Source organism: Setaria italica, chromosome IX (assembly GCF_000263155.2).
Source record: "Setaria italica strain Yugu1 chromosome IX, Setaria_italica_v2.0, whole genome shotgun sequence".
Lineage (NCBI taxonomy): Eukaryota > Viridiplantae > Streptophyta > Magnoliopsida > Poales > Poaceae > Setaria > Setaria italica.
This window is the reverse complement of record NC_028458.1, coordinates 15,427,826-15,444,006: the sequence shown is the minus strand read 5'-3', so window position 1 is coordinate 15,444,006 and position 16,181 is coordinate 15,427,826. Positions and strand designations below refer to the sequence as shown.

Here is a 16,181-nt window from a genome sequence, read left to right as displayed (position 1 = left end):
CAAGTAGCTGTTGCAGTGATTCTTCTCTCAGGCCCTGTTTGGGAGGAAGGGGCTAAAATTTAGCCCTGGCTAAACTTTAGCCCTCTCAAATGAAAGGGCTAAACTTTAGTACATTGGGTGTTTGGGAAGAGGGCTAAAGTTTAGCACCTCTTCTGTAAAATGTCCCTTATGCCCCTGCTGTGCTGCCCCTCCCACCATTTTCCTCTCAGCTGGTGTTCAGCAGGGGCTTCTCGGGCGGTCGCGGGGCGCAAGCGGCCGGCAGCAGCGGCGCCGGCCAGCGCGTCGAGGAGGCGGCGGAACGCGGCGGCAGGGCAGGGCATGAGCCGGCGCGACGCGGATCCGGCTGCAGCGGCGGTGGCGAGGCGGACAGCTCTGGCGGTCCCCACCGACGCCGCTGCCGCCGCCTCGCTGCACCAGTCCGCCGAAGCCGAAGCGCTCCCCGGGTCGCAGAAGGGCACCGGCCTGCTGCTTGCCCTCCGGTGAGGCGCCGGTCGCCGTGGCCGCGGGCGGCGGCACCATGGCCAGTGCCGGCATGGCCACCGCCGGATCCGGCTGGAGGAGGCGGGGGTTGGCGCGGAGGTGATGGGGCCGGCCGGAGGCGGCCGGAGGCGGCGGTGGCGGGCGGGGCCGGGCGGCGGCGGCGGCGGGCGGAGGCGGAGGCGGGGCGAGGCCGGCGGCACGGTGGCGCGGTCCAACCCGGGCCCAAGCGGGTGACGATGAGCAAGTGGGAGGACTGGAGGAGTGAGGGAGGAGAGAGAGAGAGGGGCAAGGGGAGGAATTTTGGAGGAGGGGGACCACTTTTAGCACTTTTAGTCCATTTTAGCACCTCTTGAGAGGCTAATGGATTATGGGGGGCTAAAATTTAGCCCCTCCATTTTAGCCTAGGTGTTTAGGAGGAGGAGAGGCTAAAAGTGACTAAAATGGGGGTGCTAAAATTTAGCACCCCCCTCCCAAACACCCCCTCAACCTTGTTCATCAGAGGAGCGTGATCTTCAACTCTTGGTTTTGTGGTTCCCATGGGTAGACCAAGCTGTTATAGTACAACAAAGTTGCCTGGTCTTGGTTGAACCCTTGTATCTTCAAGCTTCCTGTACTCCAAGATTTTCTTAGTTCCAACTGACAGAGTTCAACAAAGAGGTCTTTAATTTGTTTAGTAATGTTCAGAGTTAACAATTAACCTTGGCATATATGGGTATTGCACTGTTCTTGCCATTGGTTCAACTGTCTTGATACATGTACTGTTAGCTAGGAATAGTTTTATAACTTTGTCAGTCTAACAGATTACTGCCCCTTCTACTTTGTTTTAGCAAAGTTGGTGTATGGTATGCTGATTCTAGAGATCTATACCTCCAGAAAGTGCAGGTTATGTTTTCTACTTTATTTTATTTTTTTGAGCGAAATACAGTAGGGGAAACCCCTAGTGTGGTATTTATTATATAGATAAAAAAAACAGAGGTTAAAAAAACTAGAAAGAGAAAATTCATATTAGGCTGTTTAGCCAAACAGAAACACTGTGACTAAGAGGGGGTTTTAATCTCTGCACGTGAAGCTTTACTGTCTGTACAAAGCAGCTTTTCCAAGACTCAAAGAGGCCTGACTTCCTCTGAAGATCTGTGCATTTCGTTGTTTCCATATTTTCCATGCTGAAAGAGCGAAGACTTCCATGAAGAATTGATGCTGACATTCCATCCTAGCCTTTTGGATTAAGTCAAAGAATCTGATTGCGTGATCCCAAGAAATGCCGACAAAGTTCCAACATCGGGTGCTGAACGGACATTTGTTTTCTATTTTATTGCCTTAGGGGGTGTTTGGAAGGGGGTGCACCCACCTTTTAGCACATTTTAGCACTTGAGCTCCCAAACAGGAGTGCTAAAAGGGGTGTGCTAAAGTTTAGCACCCCCATTTTCTTTAGCACACCCAAGGGGTGCTACAAGGTGCTAAACTGTGCTAAAAGTGGTCCCAGATCCACCTTTACCCCTGCTGCCCCTCCCGCATCCTCCTCTCTCTCCATCTCCCGCAGGCCCGCCCGCTTCCCCCTCTCTCTCCCTCTCCCGCAGCCACCCTCCCGCATCCCCCTCCTGCAGCCCCCCCTCCCGCCGCTAGATCTCCCTCCGCCATCTCCTCCCGGCGGCCATCCATCCCGCCGCCATCCCTGTCCTGCCGCCCACCCCCGTCCCGCCGCAGTCAGGATCTCCTGCCGGCCCTCCCTCGCTCCGGTCGTCCGCGTCGCGCCACCAATCACTCCCGCCGGTCATCCTCTCACTCCCGCCGGTCCTCCCCTCCCGCCCGTCGTCCACTGCCGACGCCTTCACCTCCCGCCCGTCGTTCCCTTCGTGCGCCTTCTCCTCCAGCCCCTTCTCCCCTTCCGCCGCCATCCCCACCCGCAGACCATCCCCTCCCGCCGCGCCTTCATCTGCTCCCCACGCCACCCCCTAGATCCACGACCTCCTCGGCCCCAGGCGTCCGCCACCATGCCCCCAATCTTCACCCGGTGGTCATGGACGGGCATGGCGACGACGGGTTGCAGGAGTTATTCCCCTAGCCAGATCCACAATTCCCCCCCCCCCCGGCGGCTTCGATTTCTTGTCGCAGTCGGAGTATCCCCGAGCTCCCCGTGAAGGCATGGAGGCCCTGGACCTCAACTCTCAGGCGGAGGAGTTCCCCGACATCCACTCCTACTCCGATTTCCTTCGTGGTGACGGAGTACCCCGGGGCCGCGAAAGCCGTACCCTCGGCTTACGCGTGTCTCGTGCTGGAGGACGAGGTGGTGGTCGTAGCAGAGTAGGCGGCGGCAGCAAATCTGCTGGCGGCAGCAGAGGGGCCGGCGCCAGCAGATGTGCCGGCGCCAGCAGAGGAAGCGGCGGCGGAAGAGGAGGCGGTGGGAGCAGAGGCGGCGGTGGCAGCAATGGGGGTGGAGGGCGTGCAACGCTCTCTGTTCTCATGTGGTGCATTGCCTGAAGTTGGTGCCGGCAGCGGAGGTCGTGGCGGTGGCCGCGGATGTCGTCCACGAACTAGTGGTGGTGAAGCAGCGGCCGTTGATGCAGATAATGTAGTTGACATTGATGATCAAAACGGCGCCGATGCTGCAGATCTTGTTGAAGTTATCTTCCCCGGCTCTAAGGTATTCTGATGCAACTTTGCTGTTCTTGATTGTTACACAATTTTGAGGTATAGGATCTTTGCCTTGAGTTGAATTGCATAGGTTGGTTAAATTCGATGTGGTAGCTTTGCCTGAGATCGATTGCATGGTTTGGTTAATGTCGATGAGGTAGATTGTTGCATAATTACTAGTATTTCAGTCAGAGTCCTACCAATTGTGCAATGTGTGCCTGTTTTAGTTCCAGTGCTGATTTGAGAATGTGTCTTGCCTGTTCTTACTAGAGGAAAAGTGACAAAGCTCAATGGACAGAAAGAAATACTGCTTTGTTGTGTGATTTGTGCGTAGAGCAAGTTAGATGTGGAAACTGCCACAAAGGTACCATGTCTGGAAGAGGATATAAGATAATTGCAGACAAATATTGTATTGCTACTGGATTGAGGCATGACAAAAATCCCAGTTGAGGCACCGAATATATCAGCTGAAATCTATGTTAGGATTTTGGAAAGCACTGCAAAAGGAGACTGGGCTTGGCAAGCATCCTGATGGTACTGTGGCTGCCCCAAAATGGTGGTGGGACGAAAATCTCAAGGTAAGATGCATAGGATTAATTTCCATGCAGTTACAATTTTAGAATGTGTGGCTGTTTGCACTTGTCTAATGTGAAATTGCAATTGATTTGAAGGGCAAACCACACTGTGCTAAACTACAATATGGGGCTCCTGTCTACCTTGATTAGCTTGAGGAAATATTCCAAGATGTTGTAGTCGATGGGTCGACCTCATTTGTGGCTGGAGTTGAACAGGAAGAGGAAGAAGATGGGAAAGATGCAGACTGTCAGGATGAAGAACAGGATGGGTCTTTTTATGACCTTGATTACAGCCCAATGAGCTCTAACAGCAAGAAAAGGTCAAGCACAAGCACCAGGTCCACTGCCACCAGTCCTGGAAAGAGGTCCAAGAGCCCAATAGTTAAGATGATGAATAGCCTAGTTGCTAAGATGTCTGCATCTGATGATGCCACACATATGGTATTGAAGAGTGTGGAGAGTCTGAATCAATCTATCAGTGAGAGGAGGCATAGGACGCCCAAGGTGACAGTGGCAGAGGATGTTAAGATTTGCCAGCAGTTGGCTCTAGAATGTGGGGCATCCCTTGACAGCAAGGAATTCTATGCATGCAACGAGATCTGTAGAGACCCATATTACAAGGAATTCTTCTGTCAGCTACCTTCTGCTGAAGCAAGGATGACATACTTGAAGAGATGGTGCCAGAACCATAATATTGTCTAGTTATTAATGTTATGTTAGGACTGCTATGTGGCTGTTTGCATTTTTATGTTTGAACTTATGTGGTTGTTTGCAGCATTATGAGTGAACTGTTATGTGGCTGCTTGCACTTTTATGTTTGAACCTACAAGTGGCTGATTTGAATTTTTATGTTTGAACTTATATGTGGCTGGTTGAGTTGTTATGGTCCTATTTGAATCAATTTGTGGCTGTTAATTTCCTTTAATAATTGCTACTGTTTTGGTTGATATGGTCCTATGTATGGCTGTTTGGACATGTCAAGTTGAATTAATATAATGTGTGGCTGTTAGGTTTCATTAATAATTGCTACTGACTTGTTTTTGCTGAATTAGGATGGGGTTGACTATTTTTCAAGTGATTCTGATGAGGAGCTTGCAATTGAGGCTCAAACTGTCCTGAATTTGGCTATCATTAATCGTAAGAGGAATCACGAAATGCTGCAGACGGCACTCATGATTGGTACGTACTATGACACTTTCATGCACAAAGCTCCAAGGAGGGTAGCCACTGTATCGGGTATAGAAATGTTCCTCTGGATAATTGGATCGCCCCAGTCACTTAGACATGTTGAGGATCGGTTTGTGCGGTCTTTGGAAACAATAAGCCGCACATTCGATAATGTTTTGTCCAGTGTTCTTAAGCTAGCGGTACAAATTATTAGTCCGAAGGATCCTGAATTTAAGAACGTGCGCAGAAGATTGCAAAATCCTCGGTTTGCTCCGTACTTCAACAACTGTATAGGAGCTATAGATAGGACACATGTACCGGTTGTGGTGCCAAGTGATAAGGTGGTTCAGTATACGGGAAGACATGGATATACCACACAGAATGTGCTGGTTATTTGTGACTTCGACATGAGGTTCACATTTGTTGTTAGTGGGTGGCCAGGATCGGTACATGATATGCGGGTGTTTAATGATGCCGTGAACAAATATGGTGACAAGTTTCCACATCCTCCTCCAGGTAAACAACTTCGTATACGGTAATCTGTTCATTTGTACTAATATGGACACGAGTTCATGTACCTGACAAAGTTATCTTGATTTGTAGGCAAGTTTTACTTGGTAGACTCAGGGTATCCTAACCGTCCGGGTTACCTCGCACCATACAGGGGTACAAAGTACCATCTCCCGGAATTTCGAAGTGGCCCAATGCCAAAAGGTATGAAAGAGACATTTAATTACGCACATTCGTCGCTTAGAAATGTTATCGAGAGGTCCTTTGGAGTTTTGAAGATGAAGTGGAGGATTTTGTTAGGCATACCAAATTTTCCAATTCAGAAGCAAAGCAAAATAATAGTAGCATGCATGGCAATTCACAATTTTATTCGAGAGAATGCTATCGCTGATACGGCCTTTGATATGTGCGATCGTGACGAAAATTTTATTCCTATGGCCGATCCATCAAACCCTGAAGAACATGCGACGAATACCCAAGCAGGGGACGAAGACCGTAATATGAATGAATTTCGTGACGAAATAGCTAATGGTTTGTATAATAAATCGTAGTTTGTTTGTGTAGTTTATTTGTATGGTTGTGTTGTAATGACATTGACAATGCACTGCTACTCATTGAACGATGAAAATAAATTTGAATGTATACTTCACTGTTTGCGAATGAAACCGGCAAGAAAAAATGGGTCACCGCGTTCCACAGGCAAGAGCAAAGGTACCAAGAGCAGCGCTGCACAGCCACAGCTCAAAAAAATAAAAGGGCACCAGCACAGTACCCTTGGCGCCAAAAAAACAGTAGCGCAGCAACAGCTACAACTTGGCGCTAAAAAAAAGGAGCGCACCAGCAGGTACAACTTGGCGCCAACAAAAAAGAAGTAGCGCACCAGCAGGTAGAACTTGGCGCCAAGTAGCACCAGCAGCGGAGGGGTAGGATGACATAATAAATGAGGGGCACTGTTGTCATTTGCCATCAAAGGTGCTAAAGTTTAGCACACCATCCAAACAGTCCAAGATGCTAAAGTTTAGCACTCCATTTCAGGGTGCTAAACTTTAGCACTGTGCTAAAGTTTAGCACTTGCTATCCAAACAGGCCCTTAGTATCATAAGATAAAACTCCTCTATTATTTGATGGAACTCCATCTATTAATTAACTTGCCACGTCAGCAAAATTAATACCACGAAACTCTCGTGAATTGGCCTCAGTCGCCAATCGCCTCCCTGACGGCTGCAATGCGCCTTGTCCCGAGGCAGTGTCCCGTCAGAGGCAGCCGCCTCTACTCTACGGCTATCCCCTCCTACCTCTTTTTGGCCCTCTCGCAGTCGCAGTCTCCCGGCTATCAATCGCTCCCTCCACTGTCCGTGTGCCCATGCCTTAGTGCCCGGTGCCGCTTTGCGGCTGTGCCTCAGCTGCCCCAGCGGCCCAGCCCAGGGACCTCCTCTCCTGCTCCAGCCCAGACAAAACAAATGGGAATTGCTAAATGACACTCGAGTGTTTCTTTCCCTCTCGACTCGATTTTTTATTAGCCTATGGAGAATCACAAAAAGTCTTGACACAGTTCTTAACTTCTTACAAACAACGAAGCGCTAGCAAATAAAATGATACAAAAACTAAAATGTCAAAACAACAGGAGGGGACCTGTAGTCCTGTACTACTCTCGTTAACATGTAGCTTCCCTAATGTTTCGTTCGTCAATCAATCGGGTAAAAAGAAATGACTACTAGAGTTTGGCGCCAGGGATGTTTCATATCAATCAACAGACGTTTCCTACAAAATCATAACACCAAATGGCACTCCATTCCGATCTATCAGCGATCAAGATGCCCCGCCACAAGTCAGAGTGCTCCAAAATTGCAATGACCAGCAGCGAGGTGCTCATGACGCGCAACAATAGATTGGAATCTAATAAGCTTCCCCCGCGTTATCGCATCACAGATTCTTTCACGTACCATTGATCACCAGTACTGCAAAAACACGTGCAGAATTCAGAGTTATATCAAGCTTCCGAGTAACAGAAGAAGACATGAGAAAACTGACTAGCACAGCAGTAAGACTCACAAGTATTTCAGACAGATGTTAAGGAAGCGAGCATGTTGCTGGCTCTGAGATATGGTAACAGAACCTTCAATGTTCTGGTCTTTGTTCAATTCTATAGGTTCAAATAAGTACAACAGGGTCTGCCCAAAACAAAATAGCAGTCTATGGTGAACATTGCGGTCCTTTGGAAATATTAAAACCAACCATATAAATATATACTGAAACAGAAAAGGCTGTCACTGCAGAAAACATCACCTGCTGCCAGTGGGTAGGGGCATCCTCTGGTGCAGTTGAGAGAACAACGGAGACATCTGGTTTTTTCTTTTTACTGCTCGGGCTAGCATTTTGGGTGTTCCCACCCAAGGATTGGTTTGCTTGCTTCCTGGATTTCTGACGAACTGGTCCGTTGAACTCAACATCGAACCAAAATGCAAAACCATGTAACGGAGCTAAAGAGGCAGTAAACAAGAATGGAGAGTAAGATTAGCACACTTTCCTACACATGAAAGAAACACAATTTTGACAATTATCAACTACACAAAATCAACAAAACTTCCAATGACCATTCGCTAAAAGGATAAAGGTAATGTAACGGACAGATTGATTTAGGAAAGCAGCTGACATCAGAAAAAGACCAACCAAACAATAAAACTCTAGATGGTGGTTTAGACTTTAGATCATGACAGGGTAGCAAAAGTGTGCTTGTTCCCTTGAGGAGGTAACATGTGATATATGAGACTTAATTATACATATATCAGAGCAAACATCACAATGTATCAAACTAACGTGTAAAAATGTGAATATTGTATCCCTGTAACCATGGGAGAATCTGGCAGGCCAATAGTTAATCAGCCACTTTAGTACATCCATTTCAAATTGTAAGATGTTTTGTTTTAAGTCAAACTTCTCTAACTTTGACCAAGTTTATAGAAAGATATATTAGCATCCATAATAGAAATAAATGCACTATCACTGCATATTTCATGGTGGATTTAATGGAACTAATTTGATGTTGTCGATGTTGGTGCTTTTTTCTACAACTTGGTCAAAGGTATAGAAGATTAACATCTTAAATTTTGAAACGGAGGGAGTCCTCAAACCAGGTCGATTATATCCATGGTAGGCTGTAGCTGTAAATCATAGGTTGATTTAGTGTCAATACAATATAAGGCACAAACATGGACCAATGCTAGTTTCTCTCAATTGCCCTTCTTTATTCCATTCTATCACAAGCATTATTAATTTATTAAACCATCAAAGAACTTGATAGAGGGGCAGTCTAGTTATTTCCTTTGCTTATTCAAACTACCTCTTATAAAATGGATCAGAGGGAGTACATTTAATCAATCCACTCAGAAGCAAGGAAAAAGGACTGCTTTGACCAAAATTGACTAGAATCAGCCAAACAATCTATTAATGTAGGCTCATGTGACCAGCTGGCTACCAAAAGGCTGACGCTGCTAAGCATTATAACCTTGCTGTTGTAAACCATAAATAAAATCCTGATTGTAAGAATCCAAGTTACGCTTCACTCATTAGCCTTATGAGTAGTTACAATGAAGATATCGCATTGGCTTATATAAGTAGTACGTTTCAACGGGAGCACAAAAAAACCTCAAACCTCTCATATAGGCACAAAGTATGGTTATGGATTTATGACAAATTGACATATCATTTGGTGGAATTTATTGGTCAAATCATCAGCCAAGACAAATAGTTGTTAAATCTAAAGTCATGGACCCTTTTGTCTTTTTCCCATTTATAAAAGAAGGAACTAGTACAGCTTACCTTGCAACATTGATGTAAATTTAAATGCAGCGGTAATGGTTTCAAGTTCCTGAGCTTGTATGGTATAACAGTCCACTTGTGACACCTGCTCCAGGAACCCAAGTACTTCAGACAAAAAGATAAGCTCATTTTACACTAGGAGAGCAATTAAAGGCAGGATTAAATCAACACGTATTATATGCTGAGGTGTAAGAGTGATCTGTTCATAAAGTGTAAGGCAAGCAGATAAGGATACACACATCTGCTAGAAAAATGTATAATTGGGACTCACCACTGTTGGCCACGTCAATACATTCTCTCCACTAATTGTCTCAACGGATGGCTCCATGAATGCACATTGTTTTGCAAGAGGCATCATAGAGGACACTGAAAACAAGTAAAGAAAAAAGAAGTAAAGTTCGCATAGTTAAACAGTTATATAACTTGAGAGAGAATGTGACAATGCAACTCACTTTTTATACCATATACATCCCGCCAGAAGTAAACGCCATCCTGATATCGCTGAGAATTTGTTATAGGTGCCATATAAAGCTTCAACAAAAAATATGTCTTGCATGTCAGCTAAAATTGTTCAGGCCAACTTCAACTACACAGTTGCTAGATAATTGTCTTGAATCCATACCGATGCATGTGATGGAAGAATAAGACCTCCTGGCTTAAGCCATTTATCCCTAGCAAAAATTACACTTCCCAGCATACTCTGCACCAACAAGACTAGATTGAAAACTCGACATACCAGCGTAAAGTGACCACGGAATTAGCCCCGTTGTCCAGACTATACGGATATTGAAAGATACCTCATATAGAAGCATGTATCCCATCCATTCAGATATGATTACATCAACTTTTTCTTCAATAATTACATCCTGGAATTGAATATTCAAATATTCATATTGTGTAACACATTGAAGGCCTCGAAGTAAATTTTAAAGATAATGACAAATGAAAAGCTCAGAGTAGTTTATGGCTATGATCTCAGAAGCATGAGAAAATTCAAACTTTACATTTAAGGTACAATAAAGGTCTGGGTATACGCAAATTGAGACAAAATAGCTAAGTTTAGATAGAAATAAATACCTCAATTCGGCCATGCAAAACCACTACTTTATCAGATAACTCATTCTCTCTCACAATCTCCATAGCCTAGTTTAAAAGAAATTAAGAATTAACAATATAATTTATAGAAGCTAATACCAAAATCCAGAAAAGTAAAACTACAGACAGGTATCAGCAGAAATGGAAATGGCATTTTTAAGGATAAGGACAAAAATTGTATTGAAAAATACAATCGACCATGGGGAGAAGATGTCCCCTGGCTGCCTTAAGACAGGACAGTATAGAACCCTTTAGGGAGGTACTCAGGTGACCTGCAAGCACCCCAATTTGAGCCCACATGGGAGGGACTCTCAACTGGAGGTTCTATCAACCAGGCTATTGCTCGGTTCTCCATGTGTACTTCACTGAAAATATCGGAAGGGTGGCGCATCCTTGGATGGCACTCTTCCTACTGGGACCAACATGAAATGCTTAAAAGCAGCTACCATAAGCACTGATATTTTTAGTTATAAGTTGTTATGTAGGCACAAAGGAGGGCTGGGAGGATGGACCTTTCCAATACAAGGTTTATTCTCCAATTTGACAACGTAAATTAATATATCTGTGCAGCAAAAAATTACTCTATCTCAGCAAAGTACGATAGGAGATTGGCAATCTCAACTGAAAGGAAAAGAGGGGGGATGGGGCGAGAAGTCTACCTGTATTGCAATATCACTAGCATCGACGGCGTAAACCTGACAACATAATAAACTTAGTCAAGGAGATGAATTATAAATGAATAAAAAACTAGAAAAAAATCTATATTAGGAAATAAAGTACCACATTTAAACAACTGAAGAACAATTTACGCCGCACAAGCAAAAAAGAACCCGCATTACACTACAAACTACTACATGTGTTCTTAAAAAAAGAAGGACCAAATTTCAATGCAACAAATAGAAAGCTTCATCAACAAACAAAAAGAGTAAAGATGAATGCTGCTAGTATTGGTATGTATCTAGTACTAAAGATGCTCTTGTACAGGCCAAATGATCAATACATTCAAACAACTTTATATCTTACTGAAATGAGAAAAATCACAATTTCTCAAGCCAAATATCTAACTGTTGCTCTCGCAGGTCATTCAAGAATGAAGTAAATTATGTCAAAGTTCAACAAATTTAATTGCCATAAAACAAAGTGACAGGACTTGACAGAACACTAAGTATACGGAGGATGTTTTGTTTCCCGAAACAGTAGCAGTGGAAAGCAACAACAATTTTGCCCTGTTGAATAAAATAATAATAATTTCAGGACATTTCCTTATATGCCACTGGAACTCTGCCAATCTAGGATATGCCATCGATTCGGATCAATGACATGTGAACCCAGGGATCATATTTCAGACACAGGCGATGACATATCTGGGACTTATAACACTTCCTAGTGATATGTGATGGTATATAAGGGAAAATACTGTCTTTGCCACTGGATTCTCCTACTGAGATGCGGCTCATCCCACCTGTCAGTGATACAGAGAGTGCTAACGTAATGTGACATCAAGAACTATAATCTTGAATTCTTAGGCATATGGTTTTCAAATAAAGAGTAATGACACAAATAACTGGATCCAATTCAATATCATACAGATGACCAATACCTACCTACTAAGTATCATTGCACCACTATCCAAAAAAATATATCAATTCACCAAGGTAGTGATTCTTAAGGAATGAAGTTTTACATGGATGGGATGGTGCAGGCGCAAAAGCAACAGATACAAGGGATGCAACAAACAACTATAGAGTAACTAGAGATACAAAGAAAGCCCATGAGTTATCCTGATTGCAAATACCATCAGCAATACATAAGTGCCCAGTTAATAACTAATATCAAATTACCCGACTGGCGCCAGCTTTAGCACAAAATATAGAAAGAACGCCAGTGCCACAGCCCACATCCAAAACAACCTGAAAATTACCATTTAAACAGATACACAAGAGTTAATGAACGGGACATATAGCTATATGCCTATATCACATACAGTATTGAGCCAAGAGTATCATTTGGCCCAGAAAACATATAAATTCCTAGAATACTCTTACCTTGCCTGAAATTAGATCTTGGTGATGCATAATAGCATTTCTATAAGTAATAGTTCTCACATGATCCTGCAATCATCAACCTAAAAAATCAGTACTAAATTAGAAAAAATGATGACATACACCATTAGCGTATGTTTCCATCTCTGTATGCCATTTTTTTTCAGAACTGAATAATCTATAGACATTTTAAATCACCAATACAACGTAAATCACAAAGAGGAACACAGAGACTGAGTATGGGTAAGGAGAACTGGAGAAGCAACATTTCACATTAGTCTTTATATGAAAGATAAGCATAGCAAAAGTTACATTCAACGCCAGAAATACTAGCTACAGTCAATGTTATACTCATTAAGCTCACATCACCATTAGTTCACCGATGACGATCCCACGAATTCCGATCCACAATTGTCGCACGTGCTAAACGAAACAGAACCCTAACCCCACCGACGCATCAGGCAACACATCCGCCCAATTGCCCACCAGGACGAAGCTAAAAACGAGGGTACAGAGTGCGGTGTAGAACCTTGAGCATCTCCTCGTGCACGCCGATGTGGGAGTAGGCCTTGAAGTAGGCCACATCGTAGTCGGTGCACGGCGGGGCGGCGGGATGCGATTGCACCCCCGAAGCCAACTGTCCCTGCAGAGGCCGCATGCCGCCGCCGCCGCCTACTCCGCCGCGCCGGGGCCTGCGCGGCCGCGGCAGGTGGCCGTTGCCGTCAGCACCGCCGCCGAACATGAGGGGGGAAAGGTGTTTCAGAGTTGTGCGGCGTCGCGACGGTACTGACTGACTGGACACTGGGTGTGTCCGTGGGTTGAGCCCACCCATCTGCGCCAAGGCCTATGGGCTTCCAAGAGCCCGTCGTAATGGTTAGGCCCACGTAGACCCTTCCTCTCCAAGAGGAAGCTTTTGCCTCTGGAAATCAAACGCAGAGGAGGAAGCGGCAAGCCGAGAGCCTGCCGGTGCCGGCCGTTATATATCAATCATCGTCTTCCTCTGCGCTCCGCCCCTCCCCCTCAAAATCCTTCTCTCCCGTAGGTTCCTTCCTTTGAACAAGAACGCGCTCGACCGGTAGTTTGCCACCGTCCTTCGGAGTTCGGACTCAGGAAAGGCGCTCTCGCCATGGAGGAACCCACCAATAAGCGGAAAGGCGATGAGGCGGAGCAGCAAGGCGCGGCGACAAAGAAATGCCGGGCTTCTGACGCCAAGCCCGAGGTCTTCTCCTGCATGGATGCTGCCTTGGTGCGCGGAGGTGAGTGCCGAAGAAGGGTTCGGTTGCCGGGTTTCTTGGCTTCTTGCGGCCCTGAGCGGTAGGGATGTCGACGCCGCGTCAAGAAGCATCGATATCTTGTTTACTGGTGTTCTTGATTTCCCTTGAGTTTTGTCCTGTTTTCGATTCCCCCAAGAATCTCTTCTTCTTGTTGTCGATTGTTCTTGGTTCCTTGCGGAGTTCTGAATACCGATGCGATTGTTCGTTCTTGATGCATAGAGTTCTTGATTTCAATCCTTGCTTGCGTTTGCAGGTGCCTCGAACCTGAAGAGGTGGAGAGATGGGGAACAGAAGGAATTGATCGGAGGCGCGTATCATCATGACTCCATCATGCTCCGCGCAGGTGAGTAGGAAAATCGAGTAGGCGTTCTTGATTCTTTAGCTCGTGCAGAGAGCAGAACATGTTTCTTTATTTTGGTGGTTGTAACTTTCTGACGTTTTTCTTCCTTAAGCAGACGGTAGCAGCAGCGGGGGGGACGGGGGACAACCATCGGCGCCGGAGCAGCAACGGCAGGGCGGGTGCGCGATCACGCAGCCAGCGCTGCCGACGGCAATCAACGCCGCCAGGTGCGGCGGGATCGTCTCCGTTCACGACCCAGGTTAGTGCCGGTCCGATCCCCCAGCTCCTCCTCCCTCCCGAGTAACGAAGCATGCGCTCCAGATGATTGGGAAATTTGGTCTTAAACGACTCCAGAGCTGCTGGGTTGGGTTGGCAATAGCAGCTGTGTACACTGACGAGTGGGTTGTGCTTACCATGATTTAGATTTTAGGCTCTGTTTGTTTCACTTAAATAAAACGGGTAGTTTGGTAAAATGACAGATTTAAGTAACTCCTGAAGAGCTCATAGGATTACCATGATCTGAGGGTTACATTGTATAATCTAGGCATGGTTCGTAAAATGAGTCTTTGGCCCATAATTTGTCATACAACTATAATATTTATAGCAATAGAATTATAAGCATAAGAGAGTATTTTGATATTTAAATCCAACCTGTTAGATAACTATTGGTCAATTGGAAAAACTATGAGGTTTAAGTCTTGAAATGCATAGGTGTTTCATATTGTAAAATAAATTGAGGGAGCACTGCAATAAGAATTGCTGTTTCTTTTCCTTCCAGACCCAGAAGCGCATGAGGTACTGGTGGTCGTACCGCCGCGCTTGGGAGTCCAGCCCATCGTGAGCTTCCACGAGTTTGCCCGTAGTCTCAGGCAGGCCCTATTTGGGCCGTCGACTTCGGCCGATGGGCAGGACAGTTTGTGGGCCGACATCAATGAGCCGTGCATCTCATGCACTGGCTACTTCACGGCCGGCTACGATGAGGAAGCGGTGGGGCCTCCGGTGGAGTTTGCGGTCGTGCACCTACGACGAAGGTACCACTCCTACATGGCGGGGCACCGGGCTGGGCTAATCAGCGTTGCACACGAGCAGCCTCCTGCCGAAGGCCACCGGGTCGCAAGGTTCGGGGAGGAGATCGACGGCCGCCCCCGCCTTAACACGCTCAACAGGCACCAAACCAACCGCGGTAAGTTGGCAGCACCGAAAACCTTTATTAATTAACTTCAAATACTGTTGGATTGAAAGAAGTTAGGGGTGTTGGGGAACACCGTGCTAAACTTTAGCATCTGTCACATCGGATGTTTGGATACTGATTAGGAGTATTAAATATAATCTAATTACCAAACTAATTACACAAATGGAGTCTAATTCGCGAGACGAATCTATCAAGCCTAATTGGTCCATGATTTGATAATGTGGAGCTACAGTAACCATTTGCTAATGATGGATTAATTAGCCTTAATAGATTCGTCTCGCGAATTAGACTCCATCTGTACAATTAGTTTTATAATTAGCTCATGTTTAGTTCTTCTAATTAGCATCCGAACATCCGATGTAATCCTGCTAAAGTTAACACTTCGTATCAAACTCCAACTTAGTGGATTCTTGCACGTACGGGTCGATTTCATTTGATGGAAGTATATGGTTGCAGCTTGTATCAGGGCCGCGGTTCACCGGCTGCTGCTACCGCCACGTCCATATGAGGACTACCACCCGCACCCGGCATGCATCCGGTGCGGAGATCCAGCAGACTGGGCAACCTCGTGCTGCTCCATGATTTTGTGCGCCTACTGCCTGCCGCGGGAGCTGGTGATGAGTCACCTCAGACGATTCTGTACCTGCAAGGCCCGGGAGGAGGGGGGGCTTGCTCTTCGCCCGCTTCGCCGTCCGAGGGACACGGGCACGCACGAACCAGAATCACGATGGGCCTTGACGAGACAGCTACTAGTCCAGGTCGAGGAAGAGGAGGACGACCGGAGCTTTCCCAGGGATATCTTCCTATTTCGCACCTTCACTTCATTGGAGGACCTGGAGGGCTTGACGCCTCCGAGACGGCATACGGACCTGTACCACATGAGGATGGACGGGACCCTCAGGCGTGCCTGTATCATCAGAGGTGCAGAACTACCCTTCCTATGGTAGAGGCTTTATGAGCGGAGGGTCTTGATTGCTTTTTGACGCTGTATGTGTATCATAGTAGTATAATGAAACTCTAGCTACTTTCTCCCGTAAAAATTAGCTAGTTTTACTG

General features: G+C 46.0%; 2 protein-coding genes across 2 annotated transcripts; one reads left to right on the top strand and one right to left on the bottom strand.

Moving 5' to 3' along the window:
- The first annotated feature begins 4,755 nt into the window (after nt 1-4,755).
- Nucleotides 4,756-5,950, top strand: LOC111255938 (protein ALP1-like). The gene is made up of 2 exons (XM_022823592.1): nt 4,756-5,369; nt 5,457-5,950. Exons 1-2 carry the CDS (start codon nt 4,841-4,843, stop codon nt 5,912-5,914), a joined length of 987 nt encoding a protein of 328 aa, XP_022679327.1. The 5' UTR covers nt 4,756-4,840; the 3' UTR covers nt 5,915-5,950.
- Nucleotides 5,951-6,849: 899 nt separating this feature from the next.
- Nucleotides 6,850-13,110, bottom strand: LOC101759588 (probable protein arginine N-methyltransferase 6.2). The gene is made up of 13 exons (XM_004982716.3): nt 12,849-13,110; nt 12,323-12,388; nt 12,119-12,187; nt 10,937-10,972; nt 10,260-10,325; nt 9,980-10,048; nt 9,805-9,882; nt 9,635-9,713; nt 9,454-9,548; nt 9,183-9,267; nt 7,650-7,843; nt 7,416-7,534; nt 6,850-7,321 (listed from the first exon to the last, which is right to left on the bottom strand). The coding sequence occupies exons 1-13, from the start codon at nt 13,059-13,061 to the stop codon at nt 7,279-7,281; spliced, it is 1,212 nt and encodes a 403-aa protein (XP_004982773.1). The 5' UTR covers nt 13,062-13,110; the 3' UTR covers nt 6,850-7,278.
- Between the last annotated feature and the right edge of the window lie 3,071 nt (nt 13,111-16,181).